The 16,818-nt window shown below is 43.8% G+C and overlaps 2 protein-coding genes across 5 annotated transcripts in view; one reads left to right on the top strand and one right to left on the bottom strand.

Moving 5' to 3' along the window:
* The window catches only part of Prim1 (DNA primase subunit 1), a 16,079-nt gene extending 11,608 nt beyond the window's left edge, over positions 1-4,471 (bottom strand). The window contains exons 1-5 of the mRNA XM_021174514.1: positions 4,298-4,471; positions 3,548-3,705; positions 1,769-1,875; positions 1,630-1,703; positions 172-308 (exon numbers count right to left, since the gene is read on the bottom strand). Of these exons, the coding sequence (XP_021030173.1) occupies positions 172-308; positions 1,630-1,703; positions 1,769-1,875; positions 3,548-3,705; positions 4,298-4,400 (579 nt within the window). The 5' untranslated portion in view covers positions 4,401-4,471. The remainder of the gene's footprint in view (positions 1-171; positions 309-1,629; positions 1,704-1,768; positions 1,876-3,547; positions 3,706-4,297) is intronic.
* A 7,135-nt stretch (positions 4,472-11,606) lies between these two features.
* LOC110303948 (17-beta-hydroxysteroid dehydrogenase type 6) overlaps positions 11,607-16,818 on the top strand; it is a 15,110-nt gene continuing 9,898 nt past the window's right edge. For 3 of the 4 annotated variants that reach the window (XM_021175196.2, XM_021175195.2, XM_021175194.2), the window contains exon 1: positions 11,607-11,767. The gene's annotated coding sequence lies outside the window, so the exon portion shown is untranslated. Of the gene's footprint in view, positions 11,806-16,818 lie in introns of all 4 variants that reach the window. The other variant, XM_029482866.1, reaches the window with a different exon arrangement.

The raw sequence follows: 16,818 nt of genomic DNA, 5'->3' as shown, positions 1-16,818 counted from the left end.
TGCTCTTCTGAAGGTCCTGAGTTCAATTCCCAGCAACCACATGGTGGCTCACAACCATCTGTAATGGGATCTGATGCCCTCTTCTGGAGTGTCTGAAGACAGCTACAGTGTACTCACACATAATAAATAAATAAATAAATAAATAAATAAATACATGAGAGAGACTGTTACCTTTACAAGACTCAGGTACTCCACAATCCCGGAGCGCACAGCAGAGGACAGCTTTCGAACGGATTCATCACAGACCCAACAGTGCACACCTCTCCTTCCTGAATAGACCCAGAGGCGGTGCTTAAATCCAAAGTCCTCTGAGGGAGAGAAACAACAGGCTTCAGGACAATTGTGTAACCTAGTGTAGCCCTGGCTGTCTGCAGACCAGGGTCTATAGAGCTCCATCTATCAGCCTGCCTCTGCCTCCCGAGGGCAGAAATTAAAAGCGCACAGTGTCGCCCTCCAGATAACCCAACCAAATTGGTCTTCAGGTTGCTCTTCCTACCTCCGCCCTTGACATTACTCATAGGCACCACCAGACTGGGCTCTCTCACGTTTTACTTTGTAATTTGTGGTAAGACATAAGGGTGTGCATGCCTGTGGGAGCTCAGAGGCTGGCTGACGCTGGGTATCAACCTCTGTTTCTGGCTACCTTATTTTCTGAGGTCTCTCACAGTGTGTGGGGCTCATTGATTCAGCTAGATGGGCTGGCTGGGCGAGCCTCTGGAATCCTGTCTCCACCAACCTGTGCTGTGGCTTTTACACAAGTGCTGCAGAGCCGAACTCAGGCGTTCACCAGTGACAGTTTCCCATTTTCCTCATGCTGACTTACCCGCAGTTTGCCATGAGCCCCGAGTGTTTGCTGTGACCTGTGCTGGCCTGTCTTAGTCATCATTGTCTTCCTGACAAGGATTTATTTCTTCCTTGACTTATTTTTGTGTGTGTACATGAGTGTATGTCTGTATGTGATGGTGCCTGCAGAGACCTGAAGGACGGTACTGGATCCCTTAGAGCTAGGATTAGGGACAGCTGTGAGGCAATCCATACCGCCGCTGGGAATCAGCTCAAAGGTCCTGTCGTTTGAGGAGGTAGGGGTAGGAGGGTTAGGAGTTCTAGGTCATCCTTGGGAATACAGCGAGTTTAAAACCAGTCTGGGTAAGACTGTTCTTTTCATGAAGGTAAACTAGTTTGTTCAACAGCTGTATTAATATTTTCAATACTAATTTTCTCTCTTTTCTTTTTCCTCTTATGTTTCAGGGGAAAATATTAGAAATATATGTGATCTGATAATGAAATACAGAGACCGAGAGGATAACACAATGACACACAAAAACACATACACAACACAGACACACACACCACACTGACACACACACACACATGACACACTGATACACATGACATACTGATACACCACACTGACACATACAACACAGTGACATAACACATGGACACACATAACACACACCACACTGACACACACACCACACTGACACATACAACATATTGACATACGGAGACACACAATACACTGAGACACACCACATTGACGCACATGACACATATGACAGATACACTGACACGCACAGCACACTGACACCCACGACACACTGACACGAAGGACACACTGACACATACCCTTCAATGCCCGGTCTATGATGCGCATGGCCATTGTCATGAGAGTCCAGCACTTGGAACATATATCTGCGGAACTGGAACAAAGCCGTCATTACTCACTGCCAGTGACTGTCACTTACCCCAGCAGGAGGGCGCTTACCTGCAGCATCTCCTTACGTCATCGTAGTCTGTCATGTCGATGTCAAAGACCAGTTCTTTCTCCTGGGCCTGGAAAGCTCCCAGCTTCACTGTGTTGTGTTGATTGGGCTAAGAATACAAACAGCCATCAGGCTCTGTAAGAGCTGCTCATGGCTATTCACACGGTGAGTAAGTCAAAGATGCTGCATAATACAACGCCTAGGACACTTTAGACAGTTTGGATCTCATACAACCCGAATTGACGATAGTTTTATTTTTTATCGACTTAAAATAGGGTGTAATGATTTAACTCTAAGTGTATGTTGCTTGATACAAATGACAAAGCTATGTGAAGTTTCTAGTAAGTAAATGTCTATACAAACAATTCCTATTACAGAGTATTTTACAAATCTTTCCTTGTTACAGTACACACAAATAACACATACATAATTATTTTAGATCCCTTCAACATACTAAAAAATATCTCCTCAAATGAGTCTCTGTTGTTTTTGAAACAGGGTCTCATGTAGCCCAAGCTGCCCTTGACTACTAGCAAGCCCCAGTGTCTCCTGCCTCTGTCCCGCACACACGTTATAGGTTCGAGCGTAGACGTGACCAGCTTTTATGTGGATGCTGGAGGTTTGAACTCAGATCCAAACACAGTGTTTTTCCTGTGGAGCCATCTCTTTATTCAGAGACTCAGGCCTTTCTCCTCACATCTGTTGGCTTTCATTGATAACCTAGGCAGGAGACTAGATTCCTTTCAGAAGGATCTGAGCATATGTGTTGGGTACCGATCTAGGCTCTAGGGATAGATCAGTGACTAAACAAAAGTTCCTATGTGAGTGGAGATTTTATCCTGACAAAGACCTAGGCGAACTTAGCTCAAAGAGTCTCTGAGAATATGGCTCAGCCAAGTCACTTCTCAGTGAAACATCACATCCGTTGGTGAGTGCTTTGGTACACACCTGCAGTTCCAGCAACTCAGGAGGCAGAGCAGTAAGATTATAAATGGGTGTGTGTGCAAGTGTGAGTGGGTTAAGACTGCAAAGAGAGTTTAATGATCTATCATTGAAATCCTCAGAAATAACATATTAAAAAAAAAAAAAAGCACAGGTTATTCAGGAAAAACAGTTCCCCTCACAACTTAAGACCAGGGGTATCATAAGGGTCCATCAATACCTATCAGAACAGACAATAAAAGGCACATACTGGGGCTGGAGAGATAGCTCAACGGGTAAGAGCACTGATTGCTCTTCAAGAGGTCCTGAGTTCAGTTCCCAGCAACCACATGGTGGCTCACAACCACCCATAATGAGGTCTGATGCCCTCTTCTGGTGTGTCTGAAGACAGCAACAGTATATTTACATATAACAATAAAGAAATCTTAAAAACAATAAATACATGGTCTCATGTATTTCAAACTGGCCTCTCCCTCCTTTCTGCTGGGATTGGAGACAATGCCCATTACACCTGGTTTATGTGTTCTTAGGAATGGAATCCAACCGTTCATGCATGCCAGGCAAGCACTCTTATCAATTGAGCTACACTCCAGCCCAATGCTCACCTTTTCTTCTAAACCTAGGAAAAAGGCAAGGTATTAACAGCCAAATGATTTCAGTCTATAGAGTGTTAAACAAGATTAAAATTAACTTGAAAAAAAAGGTGTGCTTCATCAACAACAATACAGTCTAAAACATTACCTTCAAAACTTGGGGGCACCAATTCACTCTGGCTTATGAAACAAACACACAAAAAAAGATACAAACAAAATACGGAAAAAAAAAAAAAGATTCCTTACTCTGTGAGAATATACTGCGCCTATATCAATCTTATATGGATTCATTTTCTGCATCTCCTTCTCCAGTTCACTCTGGTTGTTGAAGGACTGGTAGCGAATGTAAATATCATCTTTCAGTGTGAATGAAAATTCACGGTGTTGAAAGTAATTCTTTGTCACTGCAAAATAATTTTAACTCCAGTTTAGGGTATAATGTAACCTTAACTAATGGGAAGACATATGGTTTTTTGTTTTTTTGGTTATTCGAGACAGGGTTTCTCTGTGTAGCCCTGGCTGTCTGGCCTCGAACTCAGAAATCCACCTGCCTCTGCCTCCTGAGTGCTGGGATTAAAGACGTGCGCCACTACGCCCAGCCTGACATATGTTTTTAAACGACAGGGTTTTATTGTGTAGACTAGGTTGCCCTAGAGCTTACTATGTAGCCCAGGCTCGCCTTGAACTCATGAAAATCCACATGCCCCAACCTCCAGAATGTAAGGATTATAGGTATGAGTTACTAGGCTCTCTGGAATATTTTTAACGAGTGTCCTGTGCCCAGCTCTGTTCTAGATAGCTTGTAATCTGAAGGGGCATACAATTTCACATTTGCTAGGGAACAATAAACAGGAGGTGTAAATATTTCAAGGACGAAATGCTGCCTGTCATCGGTGAAGAAGGTGCCTCTCTTCTTCCTACCTAGGACATCCCGCCCAGAGTATTCTCACACACGGCTCCCAGGCCCGCTACCCATCCCGTCCCAGCCTCCATCACCTCCGCCATAGTTGAGCCAGCGATAATACTGGGCGTAGGGAAAGAGCCTTCGGTAATAAAGCTTGAGTAGCTCCGGCAGCTCCGCGGGATCAAATGGCTCCATGAAGTAAGGAACTAGACCCGGACAGGACTGACACGAGAATTGGCGGGAACAAGGCAGGACTCCATCGCTGCGCGCGCATGGACCTGCGCCGCCGGAGGGACTGCTGGGAATTGTAGTTCTTGCAGGTCTCGCAGGTGTAGACGACTCCTACTGCTCCTTCTAGAGTCCATCTGCATCTTCCGGGCTCTGAAAACCTATCCATTTAACAACAGGATTGTCCCCGAAAAGGAGAGACCTTGAGCATATTGATTTTGATTAGTAATATTAAGATTTTTTTTTCCCCCGAGACAGGGTTTCTCTGTGTAGCCCTGGCTGTCCAGAAACTCACTTTGTAGACCAGGCTGTCTTCGAACTCAGAAATCCGCCTGCCTCTGCCTCCCAAGTGCGACTAAAGGCTTGCGCCATCACCGCCTGGCCAATAGTAAGATTTTAACAAGTCCTTTGCAAAAGATGAATATTTTAGAGATATTACCAATATCTCATAAAGAGATTTTGAAAAATTATCATAGAGTTACTATATTCAGTATTCGAAATGAAGACCGCATGAGAAAAATCAAAGGCTGTTTGGTCTGAGTTTTCCATGGCAAGTGATCCAACCACCATTTTACACCTTTGGTACATAGGTACAGATGCAAAGGCTCACAGGAATTTCAGAGAAAATAAATAATAATAAAAAGGGACGGGGTGGGGGTGCTCAGGGAAAAGAGCTGTTTTCTAGTGGTTCTGATTGGAGTCTGTTCGTATGTGAGAGACGTAAGAAGGCTACATCTAACTGAAAGTGGGAAGACATGTTTTACTTTCTCTTGTTGGAACAAAATTGGAAGAAAATTAGTGAAGTTGTTGACTACTAATGAATTGATGTTTTGGACCAGTTGTTTCCGGGGTTGTTATCTGAACCAGACCATCACTGGGGAGAACAGTTTGGTTTTCTGCAAAACTGTCAGACAGAGGTTTATTTCTTGCACCATTTGGTAAAATTACACTTAAGAACTTAGTTTTTAGCTGGGCAGTGGTTATGCAGGACTTTAAATCCCAGCACTCCAGAGGCAGAGCAGGTGTATCTCTGCTTTTGAGGCCAACCTGTTCTATTGAGTGAGTTCTGTGACCCTGCCTCAAGAAACGAAACAAAACAATACAAAACAAAACATAACATAACCTATTTTTTTTTTTTTGAACAATGGTTGCAAGAATAGGTCAGGGTTCTTTTGTCCTGTTTGTTTAATTTTGCATTGACATTTTTGCATTTTACTTTTTAAAATATGCATTTTTAAAAGGCAGAGTCTTCCCCAGATACTATTGGTGATGCCAAGAAGTGCTTGCTGACAGGAGCCTGATACAGCTGTCTCCTGAGAGGCTCTGCCAGAGCCTAACAAATACAGAGGCAGATACTCGCAGCCAACCATCAGACTAAAGCATGGGGACCCAATGGAGGAGTTAGGGGAAGGACTGAAGGAGCTGAAGGGGTTTGCAACCTCATAGGAAGAACAACAATATCCATCAACTAGACCTCCCAGAGCTCCCAGGACTAAACCACCAACCAAAGAATACACATGGAGGGACTCGTGTCTCCAGCTGCATATATGTAGCAGAGGATAGCCTTGTTAGGCATCAATGAGAGGAGAGGCCCTTAGTCCTGTGAAGGCTTGATGCCCCAATGTAGAGGTATGCCAAGGCAGGGAGGCGGGAGTAGGTGGAGCACCCTCATAGAAGCAAGGGGGAGGAGGGATGGGATAGGGGGCTTGCAGAAAGGCAATAACAAATGTAAATAAGTAAAATATCGAAAAAAAAAAAAAAAGGCAGAGTCTCTCTTTGATGCCTGGATTGGCCTCAAATTGGAGCGTCTCCTCCCTTTGTGTTTCGAGTGCTAAGATCATTAGTGTATGCCACCAGGCTGGTTATTATTTTAAATAACATACAGCATTATACATATTTCTGGGCTATAATGTGTTTTCTATTTTTTCAGGATTTATTTATTTTATGAGTATGGGTATTTTCCTGCATGTATGTTTGTTCATTATGTGCATGCAGTACCCACAGAAGTTAAGAGGCTATCAGACTCCCTGGAACTGGAGTTACAGATGTGAGCGTCATCATGTGGGTGCTGGGAATCGAATCTGGGTCTTGGAAGAACAGCCAGTGCTTTTAGCTGTTGAGATATTTCTCCAACCCCAATTTTATTTATTTATTTGTTTGCTTGTTTGTTTGTTTGTTTGTTTGTTTTTTGAGACAGGGTTTCTCTGTGTAGCCCTAGCTGTCCTGGCACTCATTTTGTAGACCAGGCTGGCCTCGAACTCAGAATTCTGCCTGCCTCTGCCTCCCAAGTGCTGGGATTAAAGGCATGCGCCACCACCGCCCAGTCCCAATTTTATTTTTTTATTAGCATGCCTTTTGCTTATTCTTTGTCCTCTGCATACATGCAAACAATATATATTTTAAAAACTGTTTACTTATATGTCTATGGGTGTTTTGCATGTATGTGTGTCTGTGTACCACTTACAGGCCTGGTACTAAAGGAGACCAGAAGAGGGCATTAGATTCCCTGGGATTGGAGTTATAAATAGTGTAGTCAAGATGTGGGTGCTGGGAATTGAACCAGGGTCCTCTGGAGGAGTAATCAGTGCTCTTCACTGAGCTACCTCTCCAGCCTCTAAACCATATATCTTGAATATAAGCAACCTGACTCTTCTCTCCCATTTCCCCCAGGTACCCCTAACATATCACCTTCCCCTTCATGTTTCTCCTTTCTGTTATTTATTGTGATCTACTGGGTCTAATTAGTGCCGTCTGTTACAATGTTAACTGATCTTGTTGAGTGTATGCAGGTCTCCTGCAGATAACTATATCATCAGCAGTAGGGTCTCACCACCTGGTCCTGCTGAGCAATGGCAATAGTTCTTTTGGGGACTCTGAAGTCTATCTGACCACCAATAATTCAGAAGAAGGTATCCAACACCTGCAACTAGTATTGTCCATGCAAAGTTATCATGTTAAAACTCTTTTTTTTTAAAGATTTATTTATTTATTATATGTAAGTACACTGTAGCTGTCCTCAGACACGCCGGAAGAGGGAGTCAGATCTCATTACGGATGGTTGTAAGCCACCATGTGGTTGCTGGGATTTGAACTCCTGACCTTTGGAAGAGCAGTCGGGTGCTCTTAACCGCTGAGCCATCTCACCAGCCCCATGTTAAGACTCTTAAAAATCTATCTATCTATCTATCTTTTTTTTGTTTGTTTGTTTTTCGAGACAGGGTTTCTCTGTGTAGCCCTGGCTGTCCTGGAACTCACTTTGTAGACCAGGCTGGCCTCGAACTCAGAAATCCGCTGGGATTAAAGGCGTGCACCACCATGTCCGGCCTTTATCTATCTATCTATCTATCTATCTATCTATCTATCTATCTATCTATCTACCTTAAAGTCAGCTTTCAAAGTAGTAGGTTTCCATAAGCCCTCACCTGCTCCTCTCCTGTTTTACCCTACCCTTAGCCTCATTTAAACCTTTAATCCCTCTGACCGCTTAATTCTCCCCACCCCATGGATCCTTTCTTTCTTAGTTACAAAGTTAAATGCACAGATCTAAAGTTTCAAAGCCAGAACCTGTATATGAAAGACACTATGTAGCATTTGTGTTTCTGAGCCTGGGTTAGCTTTGCTTACGGTGATACATTTCCATTCTGTCCCAGCAGTGAGATTCTAAAAACAGTTTATGCTTTTTTATTTTTTATTTTTTGGTTTTTTGAGACAGGGTTTCTCTGTATAACTCTGGCTGTCCTGGAACTCACTCTGTAGACCAGGCTGGCCTCAAACTCAGAAATCCTCCTGCCTCTGCTTCCCGAGTGCTGGGATTTAAAGATGTGCGTGTGCCACCATGCTCAGCTCCAGTTTATGCATTTTTGTGTGTGCTCAGGCACACGAATGTGTGGATGCTAGATGACAGTTTTGCAGAGCTGGCCTTCTCTTTCCATTTTCGTGTAGTTTCTAGGGATGGAACGTAGATCTCTGGATTTATGTGGCAGATGCTTTTTACACACCAAGTAATATTTTGAGCTGTGTAATAGTTTGATACTATAGAACACCAGAACTTAAGGAGTACCTAAATGTATTTATATTTTATTTATTTATCTTTATGACTATGGGTGTTTTGTTTGCAAGAGTATCTGTGCATCACAAGCGTACTTAGACCCTTGGAGGCCTGAAGAGGGTGCTGAATCCCCAGGAATTACAACTATAGATGTGGTGCTAGGAACTGAACATGAGTTCTCTGCAAGAGCAGCAATGCTCTTAATGGCTTTATGGCTGAACACCTCTCCAGCCTTCCTTCCTTCCTTCCTTCCTTCCTCCCTCCCTCCCTCCCTCCCTCCCTCCCTCCCTTCCTTCCTTCCTTCCTTCCTTCCTTCCTTCCTTCCTTCCTTCCTCCCTCCCTCCCTCCCTCCCTCCCTTCCTTCCTTCCTTCCTTCCTTCCTTCCTTCCTTCCTTCCTTCCTCCCTGGTTCTTGGTGGCAGCATAGGCCAGGACCCCACCATGGTCCCAGGTGGGATAACTTGCTGCTCACATCAGGGTGCTCCTCACTACTCTCGAGTCTCCAGTTCTGCCAGTCTTCACAGTGCCCACACCCTTCTGTTTCTCTTCCATTTCTCCATCACTTGCTCCTTTTTTTTTTTTTTAAAGACAGGGTTCCTCACGCCCGGCTTTACTTGCTCCTCTTAGCGGTCCATGGAGTCTCCGAATGTCTGGGGTCATCTCAGGAGTGGTCTCAGGAGTGCTATGCCCCACCTATGCAGTGTGGCACTGGTCAAGGGTCATCTTGGGCATGGTTGGGCCTGCAGAGAGCCAGACTTGGTCATCTCTGGCTTGATCCTCTCCCTGGTGTCACAGCCCCAGGCTGAGGTAGTCTTGTCTCAGGCCATCTCTGCCCTGGAAGCCTGGGGTCATTCTGGGCATGGTCTGTCCACGAGGGACTTTAAAGCACTGGACTGTGGTTGTTTTGGACTCACTCCTTGCCTGGGCTTCCTGTATCAGCTTTCTGTGTGCTAAGATTATAGTCCTGGGCTGCTGTGTTCCTTGAGATTTTTGTTTTAAAGATTTATTTATTATATGTAAGTACACTGTAGCTGTCTTCAGATGCACCAGAAGAGGGCATCCAATCTCATTACAGATGGTTGTGAGCCACCATGTGGTTGCTGGGATTTGATCTCAGGACCTTTGGAAGAACAGTCAGTGCTCTTAGCCGCTGAGCCATCTCTCCAGCTCTCCTTGAGATTTTTAAATTAACTTAAAGTTATTAGACTGATATTTTAAAACAAACAAACAAACAAACAGTTGGATGCAGTGGTACACATCTTTAATCTCAGTACTTACGAGGCAGAGTTCCAGGCCCAGCAAAGATTACACAGAGAGACCCTGTCTCAAAACAAAGCAAGAACCATACAAACAACAACAAAACAAATAACTAAAAAGGGAATTAACGGGGGGGGGGCTGTGGTGGCGCACGCCTTTAATCCCAGCACTTGGGAGGCAGGGGCAGGCGGATTTCTGAGTTCGAGGCCAACCTGGTCTACAAAGTGAGTTCCAGGACAGCCAGGGCTACACAGAGAAATCCTGACTCGAAAAGCCAAAAAAAAAAAAAAAAAAAGGGAATTAACATTTTCCTTCTAATACTCTGGGTATGCCCAGTAGAAGTAACATGATTGAGAAAGAGTTTCTAGAAAGAGTTTCTCCTACCGCCTTGGGAGCAGTCAGTGAAGATGGAGGTTGTCTTAGGGGAAGAAGGCAGTAAGGTCCCTACTGCACACTCAGCATGAAGAGAATATTGGGAGCCAGAACAAGTGGTTTTTTTTTTTTTTTTTTTTTTTTTACCTGTTGCATATATGTCTATCACCTGAGCAAGAGCTTTCTAAAGAGGCTTTATTCAAGAGACAGCCAAAAAGAGGTCTTAAGACTCAAATCTTCCCAAGGGTGCAGGGTATTTATGGGTTAAAGAAACAGGATGGGAAGGTGTGTGTGTGTGTGTGTGTGTGTGTAGAGATGGCTCAGCACTTAAGGGCACTGGCTGCTCTTCCATTGTTCCTGAGTTCAATCCCCAGCAACCACATGGTGGCTCTCAACCATCTGTAATGGGATCTGACGCCCTCCCTCTTCTGGTGTGTCTAAAGACAGCGACAGTGCACTCATATAAAATGAATGAGTGAGTGAATGAATGAAATTTTAGGAAGGAAAGAAAGAAAAGAAAGAAAGAAGAGGGTTATAGACCACATTGCATTCCACACAGAAGCTATTTAATCTTAAAAGGATCCTCGGGTAGAGCCTTTTCCATTGATTGCCACTGGGTGGCAGCATTGTCATTTCTTTTGTTTCCGTTGAGATTTTATCCACAGAAGTAACAAAACCTTTCCCCCTTCCCGCCTTAAGCTCTCCGACTGTACAGCCCTCTAACCTACTGGGAGTTATTTCCCCTACAAGCCTTACACTGTAAGACAGCACCATTCTTTTTCAGAGCTAATATCTAGCGAATCCCAGGCTATTTTTCCAAACTCAGCAGACTTGAGACACCAATTGTTTGGGATTTCTTTTTAGTTTAGTATCTAGCATTATTTTGTGTGTTTTTAGCAGCTAAAAGAGTAATTTACTTTGGAGATATTCCTTAAAATATGACTTTTTATATTTATTATTTTTATTTTTTTGTTTTATTTTTTTGTTTTTTGAGACAGGGTTTCTCTGTGTAGCCCTGGCTATCCTAGAACTCACTCTGTAGACCAGGCTGGCCTCAAACTCAGAAATCTGCCTGCCTCTGCCTCCCAAGTGCTGGGATTAAAGGCGCGCGCCACCATGCCTGGCTAAAATATGGCTTTTTAAATCTTTATTTTATCTCTTACATTGTTTAAAAATTATTAATATGTTGGAAGTGATGGGAAGGAGATCTGTTACACTGCCTAGGTCAGTCTCAGACTTGCATGTCAAGTTAGACTTTCATTTATTCTATTAGTCTGCAAATAATTACTGACTAAATGTATAATACTTAGATTTGTATGTCACTTAGACTCAGTTAAGGCATAGCCAGAATACTGACTAGTAAAACATTGTTTCTGGGTGAGTGTGCACAGGGGATATTGGTGAATGAATTGCTAATCTGAATGGGAGGATCCACCTTCCATGTGGGCCGGTACTGTCCAATCAGTTAGGGAGGGACCAGAAAGGTGACTTCCTCTTTCTTAAACCTGGAACACTTTAATTCTGTCCCCAAGGGCAGAGTGATAGACTCCCAGCAATGTAGGACTCACCCTGTGCCTCCCTGGATCGTTACTCTGAGGGTTATATGATCAGTTTAATTGGATCTGAAGACCTGGACTTGGACTGAGACCTCAATTACAGTAAGCCTGTCCTGAGACTTCTCAAACTCTACAATTATGTGAGACAATGCCCCAGTAATTCCTTTTCATATATTTATATCTGTTTAGCCTATAGGTTCTGCCTCTCCGGCTAATACTAACACAATCTCCGGCTAATACTAACACAGTGGGTGCAAAGATAGGCTCTAGAGTTTCTGCTCCCAAGGAAGGGAATTTCCAGAAGGGACAACAGGTACAAACAAGGGCAATGAAATGTTATAGGTGCAGTTAGAAATTGTAAAACTTCTGTTAAATTTATGTGTATGGATGTGCCTGTCTGCCACATATGTTTGGGTATCTTCAGAGGCCTGAAGAGGTCATCAGATCCTCTGGAACCCAGGTTCCAGGCATGTGTGAGCTGTCGTGTGTGTGTGTGTGTGTGTGTGTGTGTGTGTGTGTGTGCGTGCTGGGATCTGAACTTGGGTCTTCTGGAAGAGCAACAAGTGCTCCTAACCCCTCAGCCGTATTCCCAGACTTCTGTGGCCTCAGCTCCTTAAGATAATAATGAGACTGGCACAGAATGCAGACACAGAAGTAGAAAGGGCACGGTGTGTTTGGGAGTCTGCTGATAGCTCTCCATATAAATAGTTCAATGGAGAAGCTGGTCTGAAAGGCAGCATGGGGCAAGCAAGGTGTGCCAAGCCAAGGGACGTGATGGCAAACGGAATGCATTCTTCCTTTTTTTTTTTTTTTTTTTGAGACAGGGTTTCTCTATATAGCCCTGGCTGTCCTGGAACTCATTCTGTAGACCAGGCTGGCCTTAAACTCAGAAATCCTCCTGCCTCTGCCTCCTGAGTGCTGGGATTAAAGGCGTGTGCCACCACGCCCGGCAACATCCTTCCTTTTTATCAGCTTCATCAGAGTGAAGTGAAGATGCCAACCATGGCAATATTTCACGAGGAATTTGGGGGGTGAAGATACTATGGAAATGAGCAAGTTCTTTGAGGGCTTGAAGTACTTGTGTGCTGGTTGATTTTCTCTTATGTAAGATAAGGAGGAGAAGATAGGAGAATTCATTCGATTGACACAGGATCGTAATACGTGGATGTTTCAAGGCCACATTTCAGCTTAAATTTGATAGTAGTATATATAAAAAAACTACAGCAAAGTAGGAGAGCTTATGTATAAAGACTGACTCTGTTTAATGAGAACGTTTTAGTTTAACCCTACAAGATTTTTTGCTTTGAGCCCAAAGTAAGGGGCAGCCATGAAAGCAAATAAAGCATCCACTGTAGAACATTGCCAAGTCTTCATTAAGCCATATGCCATGAGGTTTCGTATAGAACATTGAAAATTTCTATATACTTTACTTATAAATTAAACCCAATAGACTTTTATTGTTTTCTTGTGTGCACTTCCTTGTTATTCACGATGCTACATATGCTTTGAATACAGCCCTTTCCCGCCAGATTGCTTTATCACATTTACACCAAACAGCGCCAAGATCTACTCTCTCATAGAAACTTGGAATTATCTGAAGACGGCCAGGAGTAGCGCTATTTTTTTCACTGTGCTGCTGTGTCTGCCTCCAACTTGTGATTCACAGCCCCCTGAGGGTCTAGGATGGTACACACCACTTTGCCACTGGGTTTAATCATTCTGCAAAGGCATTGTGATTCAGGAAGTTTCTAGAGCCACAGGCCGGCAGGTGGGAGGGGGGAAGTCAACAGGTAGTTTTAGAGGCTGTGCCTGAAAGCAGATGACGGATACTTACGACCTGAATTACTGAAGAGGGAAGGGTGGGAATAGGCCTGGTAACATAAGGAGGCAGAACTAATAATGCCTATGTGTTGGGGAGGAGGAAAGAGATTAAAATAATGACTGAATTGTGGACTCTGGTCACTGGGTAGAAGGGAGTTTTCTTGAACCTTTGTAGGTGCTGATAAGTGTGTTAAATATTTATTGACTAGATGTAGGTTGAGATTGCATGTACGAGAGGAAGGGCAGAAGCATGATGATTTCATCTGGCACAGAACAGTTAGAAAAGCCAGGAAAACAGGTAACAAACATGCCAGCCTGCAGATTTTACAGCTCACTTTACAAGCTTTGTGTCCCAACCATGCCATAAAACACATCTAGCAAAGGTCATTAATGACATCATCACGAAGCATGATGATTTCAGTTCTGAACAGGTTGAGTTCAAAGTATCACTGAGTTCGGGCTTCTTTCCATATCTTCCCTCACACCGGTGCAGCAATGCAAAGTATCAGTGTATACTGCATTTTGGGGCACATAGTAGGCCTACTATCTGCTCTCTGTATTAATTCTATGATTTCTAGGGCTGGGTGTGCAGCTCAGTGGTAGAGCTTAGCATGTGTGAAGCCTTGCATCTGAGCCCAGCACTTAGACAACAACCCCCCAGAAAGCAAAGATCCAAGTCCTAAGGGTTCAAATACCATGTCTACTTTATGGGCCTCTGATATTCTTAGTAGCTCGTTCAGGGCCAGCTTATAAAGCAAGGGCTCTTAGTTTACAGATGTTAGATGGACCCAGGTGGTAGGTGTACAGAAGGCAGTTGGAGATCAGAGGCTAGATGCCAGGAAAAAGACCTGGCTGAAATCAGGGATTTGAGGTCACTTGAATCGAGGTCAGGATGAGGACAGAGATCACCAGATAAGAATGTGTATCCGAGAAGAGAAAGAGGAGCAGGATAGTTCTGTTAGAGATATTCACGTAAAAACATCAGAGGAGGACAAGCTTGTAAAGGCCAGAGAAGTCGATGAACAGGAGAGCTAAGAATGATTTCTCAGGGGGCTGGAGAGATGGCTCAGCAGTTAAGAGCACCGACTGCTCTTCCAAAGGTCCTGAGTTAAAATCCCAGCAACCAGACGGTGACCCACAACCATCAGTATTGAGATCTGATGCCCTCTTCTGGAGTGTCTGAAGACAGTTACAGTGTACTTACATATAATAAGTAAATAATTTTTTTTTAAAGGAATGATTTCACAGGATAGGAGAGAGCTGTGAACATGCCCATGGGTTGGGGCAAGTAGAAAGTCATCAATGACCTTTGCTAGATGTGTTTTATGGCATGGTTGGGACACAAAGCTTGTAAAGTGAGCTGTAAAATCTGCAGGCTGGCTGGCATGTTTGTTACCTGTTTTCCTGGCTTTTCTAACTGTTCTGTGCCAGATTGCCAGTGTGTGTGTGTCTGTGTGTGTTGTCTGTGTGTGTCTATGAGTCTGTCTGTGTGTCTGTGTGTATTGTCTGTGTATGTGTGTCTGTGTGTGTTGTCTATGTGTGTCTGTACGTATGTCTCTGTGTGTGTCTGTATGTGTGTCTGTATTTGTGTCTGTGTGTATGTGTGTGTCTGTCTGTGTGTCTGTGTGTGTTGTCTGTGTATGTTGTCTATGTATGTGTGTCTGTGTGTGTCTGTATGTATGTCTGTGTGTCTCTGTGTGTGTCTGTATGTGTGTCTGTATTTGTGTCTGTGTGTATGTGTTTGTCTGTGTGTCTGTGTGTGTTGTCTATGTATGTGTGTCTGTGTATGTGTGTCTGTTGTCCATGCACACATCATGATATGTGTGGGAGGATCCAGAAGACCCGCCTTATCTGTAGATACTGTAAGATATGGATTATCAAGAGAAGCGAATCCTATTTGAAGAGCTTTGTTATTGCTCTTCTCTGTGCCAGACCCTACAGTGGGAACTGTGACTGCTCACTGACCAAGTGCAATGGGTCTGGTCGGATCACGGATCAGAGAGTGTTCAGGGGCATGTGGCAGTATGAGAAGCAAGGGAAGTGCACTTGCTGAAGTGCAAAGTGTAGCCGGAGCAATGTTTACAATGATCTGCACAGACATTTGGCTAAGTGGCCATGGTGTTCCCAGAAATGAAATAGGTAGAAAGCACTCAGTCTGTACACACTGAAAATTTCTAGAACAAGTTAACAAAAGGCTGCCCTGAGTCATAACAGCAGAGAATTAAGGCCCCTCCACTCATTTCCAGACTTGAGCTCGTTTGAAGACCCAAAACTCTTCAAATGAATGGGGGACCAGGTCTGCTCGAGGAAGGACTTTGTTACAGTTCTATAATTTTTTTCTTCTTATTGTTTGAGCATTTTGTATGTTCATATGATGTGTTTTGATCAAACCCACCCTCATGTTCTCACCTCTAGTGTTCTGCTAATTACCCTCACCACGCTTCCCTCCCAACTTCATATGCTTTTCTTAAAAAAAAAAAAAAAACAAACCAAACCATTTGTGCTGTCTGTGTGTGTGTACGTGGGTATAGGACCGTCTCCAGTCATGTGGGGCGTGCAGAGACAGTCCTTCTAAGGTAAAGGACAAGTTATTGCACCTGGACCCTCCTACCACCAAGAGAGCAGCATGGCACTTAGTGGGTCTATTTGGAATTTGTAGGCAGCACATTGCTCACTTGGGTATATTACCCTGACTTGCACATACCAAGTGACCCAAAATTCTCTAGTTGTGAACGAGGCCTGGACAGGAGAAGGCTTTCAACAGGTCCAGGCCAATTTGCTGATCTCAGCACCTGATCCAGCAAACTTAATGGTATATTAGGTGTCAGTGGCAGATGGGGATGCTGCTTGGAGCCTTTGACAGCCCCTCATAGATGTATCAAAGCATTGAGACTTGGGATTTTTGAGCAAGGATCTACTGTCATATGCAAACTCCCTCCCTCCCCCTTCCCTCCTTCTTTCTTTCTTTTTTTAAAAAAATATTTATTTATTTATGTATGTAAGTACACTGCAGCTGTCTTCAGACACACAGTTCTATAATTTTTTCTTCTTATTTTTTGAGCATTTTGTATGTTCATATAATGTATTTTGATCAAACACACCCTCATGCCCATAAGAGGGCATCAGATCTCATTACAGATGATTGTGAGCCACGCACAATGTGGTTGCTGGGATTTGAACTTAGGATCTTTGGAAGAGCAGTCAGTACTCTTAACCGCTAAGCCATCTCTTCAGCCCTCTTCCTTCCTTCCTTCCTTCCTTCCTTCCTTCCTTCCTTCCTTCCTTCCTTCCTTCCTTCCTTCCTTCCTCCCTCCCTCCCTCCCTCCCTCTCT

This window comes from Mus caroli, chromosome 10, assembly GCF_900094665.2.
Source record: "Mus caroli chromosome 10, CAROLI_EIJ_v1.1, whole genome shotgun sequence".
NCBI lineage: Eukaryota > Metazoa > Chordata > Mammalia > Rodentia > Muridae > Mus > Mus caroli.
This window is presented reverse-complemented; position numbering and strand designations above follow the sequence as displayed.